Here is a 22,828-nt window from a genome sequence, read left to right as displayed (position 1 = left end):
CATGGCTGCAGTCACCATCTGCAGTGATTTTGGAGCCCAGAAAAATAGAGTCTGACACTGTTTCCACTGTTTCCCCATCTATTTCCCATGAAGTGGTGGGACCGGATGCCGTGATCTTCGTTTTCTGAATATTGAGCTTTAAGCCAACTTTTTCACTCTCCACTTTCACTTTCATCAAGAGGCTTTTGAGTTCCTCTTCACTATCTGCCATAAGGGTGGTGTCATCTGCATATCTGAGGTTATTGATACTTCTCCCGGCAATCTTGATTCCAGCTTGTGTTTCTTCCAGGCCAGCATTTCTCATGATGTACTCTGCATATAAGTTAAATAAACAGGGTGAAATAGGAAAGTGCATATAACTTTACAGGAAATATTTTGGTCGTCTTTTTCCACCTTATTGTAGTCTACCAAGATCACTTTTTAAAATATAAAAAGGATAAGTGTCCCATAATTTTTAATATTCAAAACTTAACAAATATCAAAATTTCCAACATTTTGATTAAAAGATGTCTCCAAGAAAATGTGTTGATTTTTACATGAATAATGTCTTTAGAAAATTGGAACCTAGAAAAATGTAAGTAGTTTAGGTAAGGAAACTGATAAGAAAAACCACAGGAATGACTCTCTGGGTCCTAAGCCAGCAGTCTCTGGAAGGACTCCGATGACTTTCAAATACCAGCTCAAGAAATCAGTTATACATAAAAAGAACAGCTTTTTGGAGAGATGGATTTTGTTTATGTTGTAAAAGCAATTGCCCTATAAGCTGCTGTTCCAACCACCCTTTTAGGGATGGGGAAGAAGGCAGGCTTAGGGATATAGTAAATTCCTTTTGTTGCTCTTAGAAAAGTTATTTTTTAAAATATCCTTTGTTCCCTGTCAGAAGTCCTGAACGTTCCAAAATTCATTACAGATTAAAAAACTCAAGACATCATTTATAACTTCCATATTTTTTGATTAAGCATTGACAATATGATATCATATTGTCCCTTATTTCTACTTTTTTCCTTTATACTGCTGTGTTTAATACAGGTATGCACATATTAAAGAATCATGAAAAAATGTAAAGTAAATGAGTTTCTAAATTAGTGTTTAGTTACCAAAAATTCAGAGTGAGTCTAAATTTACTGAGCACACACTCAGTAATTTTCATTTATGATAATAGGAGCTTGATGTTTTTTACATTCGTATTTCTAAATTATGGCTTGAAACTTAATATTGGAGCAACAAGTATTTGTTGATTGCAATCCTTTTTTGCTTCGTCTGAACTGTATGCCAGATGGTTTCTGCCATGGTTATGCTGATGAAAATGCATTGCCTAGTATTGCTTGCTTTTGACTCATGCTGTAGCTTATAGATTTCTCATTTTATGGCATCTGTTAACTGTCAGTTCTCCTTTCCCCTACTTAAAACTTTTTATTCCCCTTTCCTCCCCTTCTCCCACCCCCCTCCCTTAGAGCTTGTCTTTGTTGTTATTGCAATGGTGATGTAATGATTTTCAGACACATGTGCTGGGTGGTTCCCCAGATTCACAAATGTTGCTAATCTGAAAAGAGAATTCCAGACACTTTTACAAGCCTGTCTCATCTCAGCTAATTTTAGAATGATTGTGTTGAATGAAATGTGCCTGAAATTGCTCATTAGTCATGGTAGTGGGGATCCTTTTTGTCCTCAGGAAAATGGGGATAATTAAAAAGTTTTCAGAGAAATATCTTAGTGTGCCTGATTCCATAAATGTGCAGTTTGTTGTTATGTCAATTTGTAATTGAAAGTTGGAGCTTGGAATAAAAAGAAATGTGAAGTAACTTTAAGATTATGCAAAGAATTCTGAAACATAGCTTTAAATACAAAAGAGTTATACTTTCGAGGATAGCTATAAATTTGAGTTTTTATATTCACTGCACGTACTATTGCATTAAACATTATTCTTCTGTTGTAAGGTCCTTTTAGTGTATGTACAAAATAGTAGGGTCACCCTGATTAAGATGCTAGGATATATTGGTTTAAAATAAGATAGCGAAGGTTATGGAGATATAAAATTTTAAGAATGAATTCTGTCGGCTGATCAGGCCACAACTATTAGAGTATGTGGTCTGAGCGCTGCCCACTATTACATAATACGGTCTTCAGAGTCAAAAGAATTTTGACTATTGTGTCAGCTGTTACTCATAGTATTTTGGTGTTTCCTTTTAGACAGCTGATCTCTCATCTTAGAAAATAACTGTGTAAACAGCCCTATTCCCAAATAGAAGTGCTGAGTGAAGCTATTGTTCATTTCACCCGATGTTGCTGAAGACTTGGATTTGTCTAGTTCTTTCATAAACTGGTTTTTAAGTCAGTTATGTTTAGCATGGAAGTTCCTGAAGCAGGGTTAACACACTAGCCCATTTCAACAACCTGTATATTTGAGAACGGAATGAGAGTCATTCATCTCCACTAGGAATTAAGAGTTGTTGTTCACAAATAATAAATTACTAGATTCTGACAAAGACTAATGGGATTAGGTAAGTGTGACTCAGTGCAATAAATTCAAGCCTAAGCATCCTTTTAAGCTCTGAAACGAACAAGGTACTGCTGTTGGTTAAAGCCAGTCATGGCTCACAACTTGCTAGCTGTCTTGCTGTAGAAACTGTAACGTAAGGCCCTTGAAATAGATGCCGTCATCAGCCCCAGCCCCCAAGCAGTCATCTATTTAAGTACATGACAGAAGATGGTGGAAGAGAATTCAGCAGCTCTTCGTGTGGTAGGGGTGGTTATTGTATTAGGACACACTTTATTGTAAGCCAGCAGCTTTTGAGTTAAAATACTATAGCGGTTTCTCTTTCTTTCCTTACATCTTTCTTTCTCTTTTAACAATGAACACACTTGTTTTTCTCACATTCTGTGTAGATCCAAGGAGCAACAAATTCCAACTTCCTACTGTAGCAGTTAAACCCTTCTTGTCTCTGAATAGATTTCAGTATTTTAATTTTTTATTATTTTTTTAAAAGGCAACGGGCAGCCAAGACGTAGATCCATCCAAGACTTGACTGTTACTGGAACAGATCCTGGTCAGGTAAGACTTAATATTCGAATTCTCTGTCTTTGAAGATGAGCAATGGGCACAAATCAAAAATTAACTGGAATATGTATCCTCTGCAAAATAAGTTTTATAAGTTGACCTAAAATAATAATGGAGAAATTCATTATCATCAACTTAAACATGTAAGGGGAAAAAAGTATAAATGCCATTATTAACTTGAATCTAAGCAGAGACGGGTTAATTCAGTAGTGCTATGTGTGTATTATGTGCTTTTCATACATGCTTTAATAAGGAAGTATTCAGTTTTGTACTTGGGACAATTTGTCATTAACACTGTCCTCCAAAATATATCATTAGTGTTAACCTCCTTTTTACTAAAGAGATTAAGTATTCCCCCAATAAAGATGTCACTTCTCTGGGGTCACAGGCACTGATATACCTGGTGGACTCTAAATAATCTTTTACTTTGTCATATCCGCTAGATTTACATTTTTAAACATCCTTAAGCCAGTATTTACTAAGCAAATGGATGAACTCTAGCAGGGCTTCTGTCCCAGTTGTTAAGGGTTTTATTCTTCATCTTTGTATTTCTGGATGTTCTTCTAAACTCCCTTTACCTCTTTGAAGATGTCCCAGACAGTGCTGCAGTTTAAGCCATTATTGAACAGGTGCAGAGTTTTAACCAACCAAGTATATAAAGTAGCAATCATTGCCTTTTTTATTATTTACATCAATACCTAACATGTATAATTTATATCATATTCTTAAAATGAAGTGAGAACTAATTATGAGGTTTTGTTGTTGATTTGCTTTCAGTTGTGCCGAAATAAATTTTAATACTGTAGCATGCATCTGAAGTGATAAAAATACCACATAAAAAATTACAGGATTATGTGTTACAACCAATGCGATTTAATTTCTGGTAAAACGTGTTAGTATTTTTCATCTTAAAAGGTGTTTATTATTACTTCTTTTTTATAACATGCTTGAAATTTTAGAGATTCTTTGTAGTTGTTAATAAAAATTTGAAAGCCTTTTCTAGCCATCAACTAACTTAACTAACAGAAACTTCTTGAGATATTTAAAAATAAATATCTTTGATCTTCACTTATATCTGGAAATATTTCTCATAATGCCCACACACACCTTCAAATTCATATATGTACAGCTATATGCATATGCACACATATATGCATAAAATAAATATGTATAATACTAATTTATTATGATATTAAGTGATCCTAAATCTTAATTTTATTAATTTAATAGCATCTTTTTCAGTATATCTGCTTTTGAGAGATCTCAGAACTTTTGAATGAAATTTCCCACTCTCTCCCCCTCAAATACTTCAAGCATTAATCAGGGCATTTAGTAATAGATAGCTTGACATCTGGTATTTGCTTTGATCCCTTAAAGGTTTGATGAACTCAGCCTTTTTAATGCTGTTTACTATTGCCATTGACATTCCAGTTATGAAAAACTCTAGCAAAGTATTCTCCCTTTGATTAAGAATGAGAGGCTTGCTCTAAGACAGCTCAGGAGCATCTGCCAGTGCTTTTTCTCTGTGTTCTAGAATAAAGGCATCACTGTATTTCAGGACTGACCTCACCATACCAAGCCTTACTTATTTGCTCACAAATCCTGTATGACCTGAGACTTTGATCACTACTATTTGCATGTATATTTATGTGTACATGAGATAGTAAAACACTGGAACTGAGGCAGACTTGCATGAACTGTCACTGAATACTCCAAAGGTTTAGAATAAGGGGGAATTTGATACAGTGGTAAAATTCATTGTGAAACAGGTTCTATAGAACCATTGCCTAGCCAGTGTTAAAATTGATCCACTCATTCAGGATTACTTACATATGACAACCTTAAAATGCCTAATATCCAGTTAGAGATGAGAGTGACAAATAGTAATCTTAATATGCTGTGAAAACGTTTTCCCCTGAAAATGTTATTTATGATAAATGACCATTAAATCTTTCTAATTACTCATGAAAATAACATTATTTGGAGAGGAAAAGTATGCAAATCTGGATTTTCAAAATTGAAGGTATAGTTGTTTTTAAAGTCTGGCTAAGCAGTGATTAAACAGATGCATAGGGGTTTTTTTGGTTTGTTTTGGCCATGGAAATTGATAAAGAACATAAAAGTATTTGCCCAGGCAGTACAATCATCAGAGGAAAAGAGTTTCCTGATGAAGTTCAATATTATATCTCATAGAGGAAAGTGATCGGATAGGTGTTTCTACTTTGCCTCTTGATTCAAGATTGATCTTAATAAAATCATTTAAAGTTTTCATCTGTCAACTAAAATTGGCAATTTTTATACTGCCATTTCTATGGAGAGGAGGAATGGTGAACATAGCAAGCTTCTTAATTAAAAGTGCTTGTGTAATGTTCATGTAAAAGATTGAATCCACACAGCATACATCTCACTTTTAAATTAACTGAGGTTTTTATTAATTCAGGAAGCTCATTAAGCATATGTAATGGATCTGGCCTCCATTTGAGAAAAAAGCCACCCCTGATGTCGAGGAACTGATCTCATACTAAAGCCTTGGTGTTGTAAGAAGCTGGAAATAAACAGTATCTCAGAACACCAGTAGACAAAGTGACTCTGAGATCATGAAAAATGAGACAAAACAGGGCCATTTTACAGTGTTGTCTAAGCACAGATGGAAAACAAGATCACTGTGCCACCCACAGAAAACCAAACACTGCCCTCTCACGGTGGATATGAGTGCCTGCTGCTGTTCTACTAGTTAGCAGCTTTACCCTTACTCTGCTCTGCCCTCCTGGTAGAATTGCCACTGCTTTCTGACAGTAGCCAATCTAGAGTGAACCCCTCCTTCCTTGTGGCCTCCTTCAAATCACTCACCAAAAGCCTAAATCCTCTAGTAAGTGAAAGTGAAGTCGCTCAGTTTTGTCCAACTCTTTGCGACCCCATGGACACCAGGCTTCTCCGTCCATGGGGTTTTCTAGGCAAGAGTTACTGGAGTGGGTTGCCATTTCCTTCTCCAGAGAATCTTTCCGACCCAGGGATCGAACCCAGGTCTCCCGCATTGTAGACAGATGCTTTACCGTCTGAGCCACCCTAAAACCTTACTGAAACACCCCCAAAGTGCCTTGGGGGAGAGTGCTTTGCTTTACTGCAACAGATACTAATGGAGAAGGCAATGGCACCCCACTCCAGTACTCTTGCCTGGAAAATCCCATGGGTGGAGGAGCCTGGGAGGCTGCAGTCCATGGGGTCGCTAAGAGTCGGACATGACTGAGCGACTTCACTTTCACTTTTCACTTTCATGCTTTGGAGAAGGAAATAGCAGCCCACTCCAGTATTCTTGCCTGGAGAATCCCAGGGACGGGGGAGCCTGGTGGGCTGCCGTCTATGGGGTCGCACAGAGTCGGACATGACTGAAGCGACTTAGCAGCAGCAACAGATACTAAACCCAACTCACTCCACTACAGGTAGGTGCATTCGTGGTAGGCTTTGACCAGGGTACATTGACAGACCAAGAAGGCCCAGTCTCCCGGTCTCCCAGGAGCTTGTTTGGGCAGATCAGACTTACATCCAGATCAACTGGAGAACTTCAGTAATAACAACTGCATTTTATTTATTGTGCACCCATTTTGTGCCTTTACTGTCAGGCCTCTAATATATGTTATTGACATTTTAACCTGAAAGTTTGGTACTTTTTATTTTCCCCATTTTGCAGATAGATAGACTGAGGCTTAGAGAAACTTACCTAAGTCTTACTTCCCTTGGCACTGGCTAGTATTTGCTATAATCAAGTTTTGAATCCAGATCTGATTCCAAAAGCACACGAACTCTACACTCTTATCGTGCTGTCTTGCATATAAAACTGAATGCAACGCATGGTAAAGTAATTCCAGACCCCTTCAGTTTCAAGTGTTTGGCTTCATTTGGTCTGCATCATCACTAATTATTTAAATACTGTTTATCAGTTTTTACTGTACTGTATTTTTGAGCAAGGCTAATCCTCCTTGATAATAAATTTATAGATCTGTTTTCAAGATTTCTCCTGGAGGGTGCTGCAGTCAATGACAAATTACAGCTGCAGTATGATACAATTGTGATTATTCAGAGAACCAGACATACTAATTTTTATATGGACTCAAGAATCTACCTTTACTGACCTGATATGTGGCTTTGAGCAAGTCCTTCATTTCCCTGAGCTTCAACATTATGTACCAGTGGGGACCATAATGTCCAACCCCCAGGGTTCTTACAACATGTGAAAGTACCAGACACACCAGTAGATGCTTGGTACATGCTTGTATGCCTGCCCCCAGGTCTCTTACCACTTTTTCTCACTATATTACTATAGAAAAATAAAACTACCACTTGAAAAGATGTAAAATCCTTTGGCATTCATTTCTTTCTGTATCATAAGGGAAGCTTCTGTACAGAGACTATAGAAAGTATCTGCTTTAAAGGCCTTCTGTCACATATCAAAAGATGTATTATCATACATTGTCATTATTTAGTTAAGGAATACAATTTTTCATACTATTTCTTTTGTCTATAATAATAATTTTCTGTTCAAGCTCTAAATCAGAAGCCTACATAATTATATTTCCTAAATAATTCCTTATTCATAGTATACCTTCCTATTGGAGAATTTAAAGACCATATAAGAAAAATAAAATTCTAAAATTTGTCTTGTAATAAACTGTGGTGAAGCCAGAATTAGATTGAGCCCATAATTTTGGATTAAAAAGAATATTTTTAGTACATCCTTTCATGTATAGATTTAATTAATTTGTGATTATCGTCATGGGGTAAGTACCCTTGTACATCCACATTACCTACTGATACCCATTTCTTTTGAATATTTATGCTCTTCAGATGTTACTTCACAAAAATATCATATAAATCAACATTTAATCTCTGTTTTGTGCTCCTATAATTTTAGCAACTAAGATGATTCCTGAGGGTTTTAAATAGCTTTCAGATGTCAGTCTAATAGTAACCCTGGCCGTAGATTCTTAACTTATGAAAATATTTTCCCAGTCTTTCAGGTGAAACATAAAAAGCAAAGCTTTATTTTTGTTTGTAAATAACTCCCAATTCCTTTTTATAAAGTTTTGGTCCAAGTCCAGTTTGGGTTCGTGTCTACTGATGGTCATTCGCCCTGCAGTTTAAATTTGGCTTAGTATTCTTTTGCTGCCTTAAATTGCTGTGTGGCATTTCTGAACCACTTTCATAGCCAGTCCTTGTGGTAAGTCAAGTTTCTCTATATTTCTTATTAAACTTTTCCGTTTCTTTGAGAATAAAGTAATTATAAATGTCTTGAAGGAAATTGTAAATGTCTTGAAGGAAGGAGCAACCTAAATGAGTTTTAGTAGTTTTCAGAGCATTTATGGCCATCAGTGATTTTTTTTTTTTTAAACAGCTACTATAAAAATAAGACTTCCTTCATACTCAGTTGCCAGCAGTTTGATACTTCTTTTAAATTATCAAAGTATTACCTGTCCTGATTTATGCCTTGGATTTTTTCAGGTATTCAAAAAAATATGGTTTGCTTTTGAGTATTTCTTTAGTTTTTTTTTTTTTAATACAAATGTTAGCATATTGTGTTACTTGTTGAGATGCTCATTCCTTGAAATACAAAGACTGGTTTACTTAATTTATGGATTTAAATTTAAGTTGTAGCTTTTCTTATAGCCTTGAAGAAAGACCAGTTATGAGATGACCTAAAAATATTAGCCTTATTTCTTAGTTTTAGAACTCCTGGGAAATCTGAAATAGAACAAATGAGTGTGCACATGAGATGAGATGAGAGAAATAAAGTAGCAAAGAATTCTCTTGGAAAAGATTTAAGTTTAAGGATTATAATAATTCATACTAGGTTCAAGTGGGATTATTTAATACCACATATTCAGTGACCCTTTTTTTTAGTGTACAGAATTCATTCTTATACTTTGTAAACCTAATCTTGTATTTTATCTTGTTTAATTTCTCACAACTGATATTGGTTCTCATATGTGACAAATATTTATATGTAAAATATTGACAAAGAATTAGGCTGACTGAAATCCTCTTCTTCTAGCACTCTGAAGAAAAATTGCTCTGTATTTGCAATAGAAATTATAACTGTGGTCATATCACGGTACTTATTAATTCAAGACTTGGCTTTCAGACAAAGAAGGTTAAAGGACTGAGGAATAATGTCATATCTATTTGTTTACAGAGGTTAACAGCATTCTAAAAATAACAGTTGATTATTTCATCACCATTCTCTATGGTGTATATTCTCATTCTTATTATATATCAGTGGTAAATAAACCTAAACACCAGTCTTACATTTGAATACCAAAAGCTTGTTATTATTAATGAGTCTTTATTATATGGTTCTTTACCATGTATGTGGTTTTTATTCATTATATGATGTATTCAGCAATCTCCTTAATCCTGGAGTGACCAGTAGAAAAGTACACATGATCTATGCCCTTAGGAGATTTTCATGTTTTTGAGGAATCACAGACTTTAAGAGTAGTATAAAGCATTTCAGGCCCAAGTTGGAGTTCATGTCTGAACAGACTGTAATTACACTCAAAGAGAAAAATACCTTTGTGACCAGGCTTGGTCACTGTCTATGTTTTGTAAAAGAACTGTAATTTTGAACTAGGAAAGGAATTGTTAGGTGCTACAAGTCTACTCATATATTCTCATCTTATAGTTACAACAACCTAATTATCTGCCATTTAATGTTTATATCATTTTGCAAAAGTGTTCCGTGGGTGCTTGAAAAGAATGCATAATCCCTTTTGTTAAGCATGTGTGTGTTTGTGTGCTAAATCGCTTTAGTTGTGTCCAACTCTTTGTGACCCTATGGACTATAGCCTGCCAGGCTCCTCTGTCCATGGGATTCTCCAGACAAGAATACTGGAGTGGGTTGCCTACCCTCCTCCAGGGGATCTTCCTGACCCAGAGATTGAACCTGCATCTCTTATGTCTCCTGCATTGATAGGCGGATTCCTTACCACCGTGCCACCTGGGAATCCCTTTTTAAGCATAGGGTTCACAAATATGTTTAGACCAAACTTGCTTTTTATGAAGGTCAGGTTTTACTGTGAGCATAGTTTGGTTTTTGGACCGTTTTATATATCACAGGAGTATCAAAATATCTCATCGTGATGGTAAATTCTTTTGGTAAGAGTCTGTGGGCTGTAACCTCAGTTTTTGCTCATCTGAGAATGTTATTTTGACCTAATTCTTCCCATTTTTGATGACTGAACAAATCTAGGGTGACAATTGTTTTCTTTCAGCAGTTTGAACATATTCTACTTCTGTCTTCCCTGTTGCTGCTGAGGATCTAACTGGTATTCATGGATGATCTTTTCACTCTGGCTGCATTTTACTGTCTTCTATTTTCTTTGTTTTCTAGAATTTGACTGTAATATGGCCTGTGTTTAAGTCTGTAATGTAGGTTCTCTCCTTATGTTTTTCTGCTTGGGCTTTGTTATGGTTGGAATTTGTTACATCTTCCATCGAGTTTGGAAATTTTTTACTGATTGATGGCAGCTACATTTTCTACCCTGTACGCAGAGCTGCTACTTAAGGTGGACAGATTTACTTGTTACCGCTTTTGTAGGGTAGGTTTTGTGGTTTTGTTTTTCTAGTTTACTGAGAATGAGGCCTGCTTGGGTTTTAGCTTTAAGCAAGAGGTTCTCCAGTCCTACTCCCATTGTGCAAAGACCCCAGACTTTGTGCCTGTTCCTCTGAGGACAGCAGGCAGGCAGAACAGAGAAGCTCCAGGCCATTGGGCTTCAGCTGAAATGCCCAGGGCTAGCAGCTTAAGCACTTGCTAGACTTTATTTCTGGTCTCAGAGCATTTCCCTTACTTTCTTGCAAGCTTATTGGTTTCTAAGAGGTATTAGGTGTGAATGCATATAAAATTTTAGCATACATATATTAATATAATATTCCTAGAGGATCTATTTGATTTCTTGCAAGTGTTTTAGAACCTCTTCTGATAAAAATGGAAGTCTTTCCTTTGCCTTAGAATAGAAATTTTCTCTTGTTATTTTTGTTTTTATATCAAAATCACACTTTGTTCCTCCTGTCATTTCTTCCTCCAGGTGAGCAGTAGGTCATCCAGTCCTAGCGTCAGAATGATCACTACCTCAGGACCAACCTCAGAAAAGCCAGCTCGCAGTCATCCATGGACCCCTGACGATTCCACAGGTGACCAGTTTATTTCCTCAATAAAGTTGAATTTATCATGTTTATGTTCATTTAATCATGTGATAACTCTAATGTTTATAAAGACTGGCGTTATACTGTAGTTTAGATTTCCCTATTAATAAAATCGAATATTTAGTAATAAATTTTAAAATATCTTTTTGACTACTAAGACGGAAACTACTTTTCCTCATGTGGTTCCCCTTCTACTGCCCCCCCCCCCCACCGCCCCCGCCCATACTAAACCTAGTATTTTGTAAGATGGTTTGTTTGGGGTAGTTTTTAAGTAGAAAGATACTCTGTTGTTGATATTTCAGTCTGATTTTTCTATTACAATATATCCTTCTGGTAGTAATGATAGTAGTTAATTCTCATTTTTTGAATAACTAAAAACAGGATAGTAAAGTAATCATCTTCATCTCAGTGTTTTGTTTTAAAAATACAAGATATTGTGTACCTTGGTAAGAAAAAAATTTTTTTTTTCTGTCCTTTGACCTTTTGAATCATTTTTAACTGAGAGAGAGACCTCATTTCCGTCACATAAATAGCCTGTTAAATAGATTTTTAAAGGCCTGTAAGAGGAGAAGGGGACGACAGAGGATGAGATGGCTGGATGGCATCACTGATTCGATGGACGTGAGTCTGAGTGAACTCCGGGAGCTGGTGATGGACAGGGAGGCCTGGCGTACTGAGATTCATAGGGTCGCAAAGAGTCAGACACAACTGAGCAACTGAACTGAACTGAAGAGTTATTAAAACTCTCCAACATGAATAACTTAACTGATCAAAATCAGAATATAAGTAAAATCTGTCTGTCTGAAGGTAGTAATGAAATAGTTTCATTATGGGTAACCAGGAAATTATGTGCCATAATAAAATTAACTTTTCTTTAGCATTCAGAGGATACCTTGATAAATATGCAGAATATTCTTCTATGAAAATTATTTATACGTTATTGTGTCAGAGAGGGAAGATGATCTCTTAGACCTCGAAAAACTAAACCATTTGGGATTTTATATCAGATCAACAATGGTATTAATAATGGCAATTAAATTGAAATTAAAAAGTCAGCTTTCTGTCTTTACAAACTGAAATTCTGCTTATAAGTATTTATAGATATTTGACATGGTATCGTCAAGTTCATAATGCAATTTAAAAAAATTAACTGGGTGGCTTTTCTCTGTGTCATGTAAGATAGAACTATATTTAGCCTTGGATGTACTCCCTAGTTTTAGAAAGTTTAAATTTAGTGGTGGCAGAAACTCCTAAATTTCACCCCCATCACAGCCCAGCCTCCAATTTTCCAGAACATTGCCCACTACTCAGCACATGTTTATCATGACAGGCTTCTCCTCAGAAAGGGACAGGGAAATGATCTTGACAGATTTGACTGTTGACATTCAGGTAGTTTTAGCTCTCTTTGATTCACACATCCTTCAATGAGGGTATACTTGCCCTGGCATTACAGCATTTGCTGGGTCTTCTCATTTCATCCTGGACTAACCTAGACATCCCAGTCAAAGTGGGGCAGATAGCGAATTCATGAGGGCAAAATCAGAGTTCTCCTACATCCCTCTCATTTAACTGCTGTGATTCCATTTTATGTGTTCTTCTTCTTCCAACTTCCATCTCTCTTTGTTCCTTTTCTGGAACCTAAAATACCACAAAATACCAATAGCTAGGCATCATACATAAGTCCAGGTTGCAGTATCAACTAAATTTCATCTCTGCTGTGAAATATACTATAAATGTGTGGTTATTGTTTTTAAATAATTTTTAATATAATTTTAGGTATTGAGAATCTGGTTTAAGTTTGTAAATAATAAAGTTCAGCTTTGCACTGTTTCTAAGAAAAATATTGATACTGAAGCTAACAGAATAAATTGTAGGGAAGAGACAGGTAAAACCTTTTTCTTTCAAGGCCCACTGACCAAGAAAAAAATGTAGAAGTGCATATGTTAAAACAACCTAATTAATTGGGTTTTTTAATTTAAAAGGGCAGCAGTTTTTTGTGTTTTTCAGAGAAAAAGAACAAAATAATAATTGTAATGCATAGTGCTCTTGTAATATGGGTTTCTACTTGTGATATATTGGGGATAAAAAAAGACCGACATACCCAAGAGCAGCTAGTAAGAGAGATAACCTGGATCCAGTAGAGCGTGCCACAGTGGTGGGGGGACACTCACTCAAGAGATGGCCCTGTACCTAGTACTTTGCAAAGATTGAAACATGAGTCATGCCCCATTTGTTTGTATTCTGATTAGAGTCATGGTACTGACACATTAAAAGTAAACTCATCATGGTATATAACAAACTGCTACATTTACAGTATAAGCTGAGTGTTTTAGTAATTGTAGATAAGACCTGGCATAGTCTGTGACTTTAAAAAAAAAAATAATGAGATTTATTATTTAGTCATAGAGCAGAAAGGAGAAGACAGCATTCTAGTTGAAGGGAGCATATACTTAGAGAATATGAGATAGTTATAAGTTTTGTGTTTAAGAGACTGGACGAGAGGTTTTACCTAACTTAACCAACTCAATATCAATTCTGATATTTAGGAAAAGAAGTTAGATTTGATCAGCAATTAAAACATTATAAGACAGACTTTCATGGAATAACCTTGCTGTCTTAAAACCAGAAAGTGAAAGTCGCTCAGTCATGTCCAACTCTTTGCAACCCCATGGACTGTACAGTCCATGAAATTCCGTAGGCCAGAGTACTGGAGTGGGTAGCCTTTCCCTTCTCCAGCGGATCTTCCCAACCCAAAGATTGAACCCAGGTCTCCTGCATTGCAGGCAGATTCTTTACCAACTGAGCTGTCAGGAAAGCCTTGTAACCAGAAACTGAAAGCTGAATTTCAGTTTAAGTGAGAAGGTAAAATCTCACTTCTTGGATTCAGAGAACAGATGAAATTTAGTAAAGGACCTTAATTCCCACCATCAGAGGGCTTTAAAATTGTTTGAAAATAGCACAATCCTTGGACTCTTTTTTTTTTTTTTTTAACCCCCAGAATACTGTGAAACATTGATATGTTTAATTCTGAAATACATATTGGGAAAGGGGACTGATTAAATATGATATATGAAGTATCAAAGATTTAAGAAAGAGTGATAAGAGTAGAAATATTAAAGAAATTTGAAGACACTTAATTTTTCCAGTAAGTTCAGAGGAAATCACCTTTAATAAGTTTAATTTTGTGAAAAGCAGTAATCAGTGGAGGAATTATTTGAAACTATTGCAGGGGGTGGGGAGAGGTTTCATCAGAAAAATAAATGTATTTCTTGTTTAGCTATTTCAAAGAAAGCCTTTGCATTAATATATGATTTTAGGGTTAAAGCTCTAAGGCAATACTCTGTTATTCCTTCTTTATTGCACTCCAGCACACAACTTAGCAACTAAACAACAGCAACAGTTTAACATGACTTTTTAAATCTGAAATGTAAACTTGAATATCTTAAATTGCTGTGCTTTCCCAATTCTTCACTTAGTATCAAAGACAATAATTAAAAAGGAAGAACCAGCGCCATGTGTTGAGTCCTCCCCAGAGACTAGCTAGCACTGCATGGTATTCCTTAAATACATTATCTCATCTGCTCTGAATTAGCTTAGTTTTTGGAGTTATTTGAAAACACATTCTCAGTGGCTTTAAAAAAACAAATAACAAAACTGGAATATCAGTCAGCAGTAACTTAGGAGGTTATTGAACCATCTAACTGTCTTAGTTTTTTATTGTATTTGAGGAAGTGCCTGGCTGTCTTCCTGACCTTGCCTTCATCTACACCACTCTTTCCTGGAGTCTCTAACAGAAAAAGGGTGAATAGCTCACGTGCTTAACTCATTTATTCTCTGTTAATACTGGGGAAGCAGCTACTTCTGAAATAGGAAAGTCTCTATTACCTCCCAGTTATCCTTCCTGCTCCTAGAAACATATATACATGTTCATATTGGGAAGAGAGCGACCCATGCTTCTCTAGCGAGTTGTTGTGGCAGTTTTACCTCTTTTTGAAATACAAACAAAACTTGTGTGTTCAGATATTTTGATAAATTGGCTGTTTGGTTGTTCGAGTTAACCCATTTAATTGTTTTGACATTAAGTCACACTTTTCTTGCTGTCCATGTGTGTAATACACTCCTATCAGTAACACCTCTCGTTCTCTGCAGTGATTCTCATTGGGAGGAGTGGGATGGGCGGCTAGAATCTTTGCTAATTGAGGCTGACCTACTGGAAAAGAATGTACCTCTTGCTTTCCCCCTTTCCCTGTGAAGGAACACTGATAATTGCTGAATTGGCACAGCCTTATAGTAAACTTAATGTGATCGAGGAGAGAAGGAATGTGAGGCTTGATTAGGTAGAAGTCCATAAGACTGAATTTAAAATATAAAGGTCCCATATGACTGTTTTTGATTTTAATTAAACAAGGGCTTACATGCTTTAATATATGGTGTTCAGTTCATAGCCAGCTTAAATTTAGGCATGAGAGTATGGTTGTACTCCAATTATCTGTAATTGGATGTCCTCTGTTTACCTTTAGAAATAAAAAATTACCAGTAGCAATAACTTTTTTCTCTAGGAAAAACAATCATCTGCTTTCTTGCTTTGTTTTTAATTATTTATGACAGAAAATAAATAAAACACATGCTGTAATTCCAGATACCAATGGATCAGATAATTCCATCCCAATGGCATATCTTACACTGGATCACCAACTACAGGTAAAGGAGTACTTTCTCAGCAGTTTCCTTTTTCCTTTTTAGAGAAGTTTGTCTTTAAAGCTGGTGGTTGTGTTCTTATTTGTCATTGTGTATGCATTTATTTATGCTTTCAGTTGGCCTCCTTAAACTTTTAAAAATCAAATTGAAATAATTGATTCTCAATTAAGTTGGTGAGATTGCCAGAATCATATGTTTCGAATCCAACAATCACCTTAAACTACTCTCATCTTTGTTCAGCTGCCAAGAATAGGTCTTGGCTCTTCATTGTTACTGTATTAAAATTTAAAACTCATATAAGCTCATTTCTCCTTAATAGATTTTGTGATACATTGGCGTGTTCATGGTGACTAAAATATAAGTAATACACTTCTCTGCCTGAGTATGAGAGCTGTAAACATCTTTCAGTATAATAGTTTGGCAACTGAAATGTAAAACCAGAGGTCAAGAGTGCGGTAGTCATGGTTCAAAAGTTTGAAAACAGCAAGTATAAATTTAAGATCTGAGTTAACACTGGCAAAGGACACTGAGATTTTCTAGGCCTGGTTTATTTAACACTTATTTTTAAAAGATCATTGCTTTAGTGCTATAAAAGTCTTATTACAGTGTCTGTCTTAATGCTCAGCTAGATATTGAGATTTGATTTAACTATATTTTTAACATTTGTGATTTATTTCCAGCCTCTAGCACCATGCCCAAACTCCAAAGAATCTATGGCAGTGTTTGAACAGCATTGTAAGATGGCACAGGAATACATGAAAGTCCAAACAGAAATTGCATTGTTATTACAGAGAAAGTAAGTTATCTTTTATGAATAAAAATAAATAATTGGTATTTTGAGTTTAAAATGTGCTAAGGTGCAATATTGTTTAAAGACATGAAAACCATAATTCTTGGAATTAATCATGAAGTATATGTCTCATGTGGAGCTTTTCTCTATGTTTATGTTTGTTCTTTTTTTTTTTTTTAATTTTTTTATTGACAGATAACTGCTTTAGAGAATTTTGTTGTTTTCTGTCAAACCTCACCATGAATCAGCCATCGGTATACATATATCACCTCCCTTTTGAACCTCCCTCCCGTCTCTCACCCCATCCCACCCCTCTAGATTGATACAGATCCCCTGTTTGAGTTTCCTGCACACAGCAAATTCCCATTGGCTATTTTACATATGGTAATGTCAGTTTCTACATTACTCTTTGCATACATCTCACTGCCTCCTCCCCTCTCCCCATGTCCATAAGTCTATTCTACTATGTCTGTTTCTCCATTGCTGCCTTATAAATAAATTCTTCAGTACCATTTTTATAGATTCCATGTATATATGCATTAGAATACCATATTATCTTTCTCCTTCTCACTCACTTCACTCTGTATAATAGGTTCTAGGTTCATCCACCTCATCAGAACTGACTCAAATGTGTTCTTTTTTATGGCTGAGTAATATTCCATTGTGTTTATGTGCCACAACTTCTTTATCTATTCATCTGTCAATGGACGTCTAGGTAGCTTCCATGTTCTAGCTATTGTAAATAGTGCTGCAATGAATGGGATACATGTGTCTTTTTCACTTCTGGTTTCCTCAGGGTATATGCCTAGGAGTGGGATTGCTAGGTCATATGGTAGTTTTATTCCTAGTTTTTTAAAGAATCTTCTATATTTATGTTTTTTAAGCACCCCTGGCTAATTTTCCATGTATGACTGAACTCTTGACTGAATTTTATTATATTAGCAAGACATAAGGGAAATAAATAGGTGATCTTAACCATATATTTTATGTTCTCAGAATTTTAAAGTTAAAAGCTATTTAGGTTTATTGGTAAACGGATTTATTGTCCTTGGACACAGGTAAAATAATTTGATTTACTATTGTTTAGTTGTGCTTTATCTTAGAAACATTTTGGTAGAGTCTCTCCAGGTATATGTTTCAGAGAGTAGAATGACTTATTAGAGGGCTTTATTTCATCTCTGAGTGTTTTTCTGAGGAGTTCAATACTCACACGTTGCTCTGGGAAATAGACTACTTTTCTCCCCATTTAAAGAAATACAGTCCCATTTCCATTCTTCTCTACTTGAGATTCTTAAGAAACAGTGTTTCCGTTTTCTTGAACATGACCTTCATGAAATTTTACTCCTTTGACACACTGATTTATGGTGGTACTTTCAAGAAAGGAGAAAAAAGGTTTTTTCACAATTTTCTAATACCATGATTTTGATAAATTCAGTTTAACATTTTAAAGGTAAAGCTAAATAGATTAAATATTAAACTGTATGAACTGTAGAACTATGGAATTTTGTCACACTTTATGTTAAGGAAAAAAGCTATTTCTTATGTCACATGTTTAATCTGTACTGTTTTCATACTTTAATCATTTGAAAGAGGAATTCTGTGCTGGAAAAAAAAACACAGGATGAATTGAGGGACACTGTAAAAAAATATGGCAGTTTTAATCTGTTTTAAGTACTTTAAGAAATGTTACTAGTAAATTTTTGTTTGAGAGCCTTTCATTAATTATTCAGTTGTTTCTAGTAGAGTCCCTTTAGGAACTAATACATAATATCCTCTAAATAAAAGGCACTTAAAAAAGTTTATCAGGCTGTAAAAGACTCTGGTTTTTCTCAAAAATAATTGCAAGGGTGGTACTTTGTATTCATTTCATTATTTTCAAAGTAGGAAATTAAGTTGGATTTAAGTAGGATTTAAGTTGGATAGCACCTATTTTAATTATCTTGGCAATGTTTTATTAGCTACCACTGCATTGTAGTTGAATACAATTGTGACTTCAACTTTGCATATGAAAACGGGAATGTGAAAGTCAAATGTGAATGATTAAAACTTCAAGGGTTACTTTTAAGTGGAGCCAGAGTAAGCTCTTCCCAGCCTTTTTTCTTCCTTCCTACATACAAGGGGTAACAAATGAAATTTTCTGGAACTTTATTATACCATTTTATCTGTTTTCACTACTTACCTAAGTACAGTTACACTTATTAAAAGGAGTATGATATTTGTATGGGTATGCTAGAAGAGTAGATGATAGTTTCCATTCCAGCCCATAATTGTGTCCGACTAGTGTACCTAGCCTCCATTCATGGGGTTTTCCAGGCAAGAGTACTGGAGTGCGGTGCCATTGCCTTCTCCGTTAGTAGCAGCAGCAGCAGTGTACCTAAGATGTATAATGATAGACCCAGAATCAAAGTTCTAATTATTTAGAGCTTTTATCACCAGCTGTTAAGGTAGGAATATTTCCATCCTATGTAATGTGTGTTATTTGTTTTTAGGCAGGAACTAGTTGCAGAACTGGACCAGGATGAAAAGGACCAGCAAAATACATCTCGTCTGGTACAGGAACATAAAAAGCTTTTAGATGAAAACAAAAGCCTTTCAACTTACTATCAGCAATGCAAAAAACAGCTAGAGGTCATCAGGAGTCAGCAGCAAAAACGACAAGGCACTTCATGATTCTCTGGGACCCTTAAATTTCAAAATATGCAAAGAAAGACTTTTTTTTTTTTTTTAAAGGAAAGAAAGACCCTTATAATGACAATTCATGAGTGTTAGCTTTTTGGCGTGTTCTGAATGCCAGCTGCCTATATTTGCTGCATTTGTTTCATCGTTTATTTTCCTTTTCTCATGGTGGACATGCAATTCAACTGTCTCCTTACATCACATGGGGGCATCTGTACTTGAATAAGCAGCAGTTCTCAACTTCAGAACAGATGCAGTGAACCATGGCTGTATATGCATGCTCGTTGTGTGAAGGCTAGCCTAAGGAAAACAGGGGTGTCAAACTAGCTGCTATGAGCAAACATCGTCTTTTTTTCGAGGTGGAACCTCAAGAATGATTTTGTTCTTGTATCTCATCTCAAACAACCAATAATCTTTTTATCCAAAAGGTGGTATATACCAAGTTAAAGACAGGGTATTATAAATCTAGAATAATTGGTGGTACATTATAGAAATGCAGAAACTAGGGATAGTTGAGAGGGAGGGCTTTGATGCCAGCATCCTTGGATCAGTACTGAACTTTATCCATAAACTTTAAGGTAAGTGATGGCCGCTGTATTTAATAGAAGTGTATTTCTTTAGACTTAAATTTGACTATGATACATTGAACAAAGTGGAACCCTTTTCTTAAAAGGTATAAAGATTTTTAATTCTGTGATTGCGTGTATGTGTGCTGAAACTGTAAAGCTTTTATGACTAATATTAATATCCCTTAAATGAAATTAAAAGGTAAATGAACATGATCCAACTTAACTGATCATTCCTTCCTGCAGTGATTATTGTATTGTTTTATTGTATATTTGGAAAACTGAAGAGAAATCATGGAAAATGGAAATAATTGCTCCAGCTAAAAGGCTCAGGCCTAAACTACTTTTACGATACCAAATGAGTAAAAAACCTGACAAATCAGGACAAGTTAGTGAGGAAGTTAAAGGAATAAATCTCAATTCATCAAGTATCCTATTTATCAATATTGGAATGATTGATTTTCCTTGCAAGCCCATCCTAGAATGCCTTTCAACACTTTTAAAGGAATTTCGCTTATAAAGAAAAAATTTATATTGTTAACAGTAACTTTGCTACCAACTTTGAAAATAAAAGTAATAATAAAACTTCATTGAAATAATAGACTATATAAGCTCTATTTTTTCAGTTGGTATTAAAATAAACTACATTTTGATACCAGTATAATGTGTCTTTTAAATAAGGATGTCATCAACCTCATTTTTATAGCATTAATGTTTTATGAAGAGAAAATTAAAAATGAAAGCATAATTGCTGTGATTATTAGAATTATATTGTGATTGTATTGTAGTTTTGCTCTGTTTCAGATAAGCAAGTTGATCTAAGAAGTTATCAAAACTATTCTTAAAAATACTAAAGCAGGTAACTTTTTCTTCCATTATTTTTTCCTCTTCCCACTAGTTTTATAATGTATTTCTTGTGTATACAAGCAATAAAGGTAAAGGACAGTTTGTACTTAACTGTGTCATTTTTAGCTTCTTCAGAATCTATTATTTAAAAGTTTCTGATAAATATCAATAAATATTGACTTATTTCATTTAAATAAACAGAGTTTTCATTCCCAAATAATTTAATTACCTAGCCAAAGGTGATATTAGGCTCAATGTATTAGTAGTCGAATAAAATTGACATGGAGAATAACTTTAAGGAAAAGCGTCACTCTTTCATAGTATTACGCTTGTTTGTACATCTGTCACTCCACCAAAAGGGACCTAGCCAGTGTTTAGAGACTTTTCTAATCATCTCAGAGCATGAGATAGCCAAGCGTGGATGCTAAGACGGAACTTTTCCATTAGGATTTAGCAGATTGTAGATTTTATTTCTGGTGATTAATGTGTTTTTGTTATACATTACATACTTAAAGGGAAAGTTTATTATTATTGCTATATGCAGTCACTTCATAAAAATATCCCAAATAGGTAAATGGAAGAAAATAGTTTTAAGTCATGGTGCCAAATGCAGAAAAGGCTGTTAAACCCTCATGTGTCTGTTTACATTATGTTCCTGGGGTTTCCAGTGCTGCAGTTGTCCTGCACACTGAGCACAATTCAGCCTTACTTCGTTTCTAAGTTCTTGCATTGCCAAGCTCATGTTTTTAAGTCCTTATTATTCTTGATGAAGGGGAAAAAAAGATAGCAGGGTTAATTAAAATCTGTAGCCGGTTTCACCAGTGTTCTTACCCGTCAGCCCTTCAGAGATGTTAACAAGGAACCAAATTTGTTATTAATTCTGGCTTTACCATTTCTTCTAACTCATGTATTTTCGGGGGATGGGAATAGCTAACAAACATGGAAGTATCTAAAAGGTCCTAGTCTGAAAAATTCACAGGCAGTCCTTGAATAAGCGCTAATTACATTTTATTTTTGCCTCCAGGGGAAGAAAACAAAGCTTTTATCTAACTTACAGGGAAATGCTCCTCAGCAGTTACAATAGACTTTTTGAGTCAAATAAAAATCAGTTAAGAATATTTACCTTATAGCCACATAGTATATTGAAGAGATCTGTTTAAAAGTTGTTTACAAATGTTTGACTATTTTTGCTGAAGTGTTTTAGAGCATTGAATGTCTTTTCCGTTTCTCCAAGTTTCTTTTGTGTTCCTAGTTTCAGCTCCTGCCTGTAGCCAGAGATCACAGGCCTTCCCTGTGAAACTCTTGTTTCTTTCTGTAAATGTGTGTGGTTTTCAGCGGTCAGCTCCTCTCTTCAAATGGTAGGAAGTTGGCTACTTCTGTCATTCAGAACATTTTATGTAAAATGATGTAATGCAGAAATCCTTGTGCATACTATGTAATTGAAGGAAGCTTTTTAGATTTATTTTTTGTTTGTAATAAAATTCAGATTGTTACTCTAAACTTGGTCATAAAACTGGTGAATGATTTATATCAGCAAAAGAGCTATGAGGTCTTCAGTTCCAGTAGCCTGTTTGGCTTATACAAAATAGAATAAAAACTGAAAAGTCAGACTCCTAATACTTAATGCCATCGTAAAATTTTTAAATGATTCTTGAGAAGTTTTCCTCAAATTCAGATTTTTGGTCAAATGGATTCTCTTCACAATTTCAATGAACCCTGATTTGTATGAAGTATATAACACAGTGTACATCACTACACTTATGCTCATTAGCAACCTGATTTCTTGTAGTCTATCTAAATTACATTATTTCGTTTCTTTATCAACCTGTTAGCCTTCTAACCTACACATCTGTGCATACACATCCTTATAAATTCTGCCTTCACTTTAGTAAATACATCCGCTTATTCACGCATTCCTCAACAAATATTTATTGGGCACCTGTGATAAGCCAAGCTGCTGTGGCTCCTGCCAAGTGACATGTCCATTTCAGTCACATG

The 22,828-nt window shown here is 35.3% G+C and overlaps 1 protein-coding gene across 2 annotated transcripts in view; it reads left to right on the top strand.

Annotated features, from left to right (window-relative positions):
• The window catches only part of MAP3K7 (mitogen-activated protein kinase kinase kinase 7), a 65,890-nt gene extending 43,560 nt beyond the window's left edge, over window positions 1-22,330 (top strand). For both annotated transcript variants that reach the window (XM_010834722.1, XM_010834723.1), the window contains 5 exons: window positions 2,988-3,052; window positions 11,137-11,242; window positions 15,894-15,955; window positions 16,633-16,748; window positions 19,232-22,330. In XM_010834722.1, coding sequence (XP_010833024.1) covers window positions 2,988-3,052; window positions 11,137-11,242; window positions 15,894-15,955; window positions 16,633-16,748; window positions 19,232-19,412 — 530 coding nt within the window. In that variant the 3' untranslated portion in view covers window positions 19,413-22,330. The remainder of the gene's footprint in view (window positions 1-2,987; window positions 3,053-11,136; window positions 11,243-15,893; window positions 15,956-16,632; window positions 16,749-19,231) is intronic.
• Window positions 22,331-22,828: the final 498 nt, after the last annotated feature.

Source organism: Bison bison, unplaced genomic scaffold (assembly GCF_000754665.1).
Source record: "Bison bison bison isolate TAMUID 2011002044 unplaced genomic scaffold, Bison_UMD1.0 scf7180017864035, whole genome shotgun sequence".
In the NCBI taxonomy this organism is placed as follows: domain Eukaryota; kingdom Metazoa; phylum Chordata; class Mammalia; order Artiodactyla; family Bovidae; genus Bison; species Bison bison.
The sequence above is the reverse complement of the archived record's forward strand: the minus strand, read 5'-3'. Positions and strand labels throughout refer to the sequence as shown.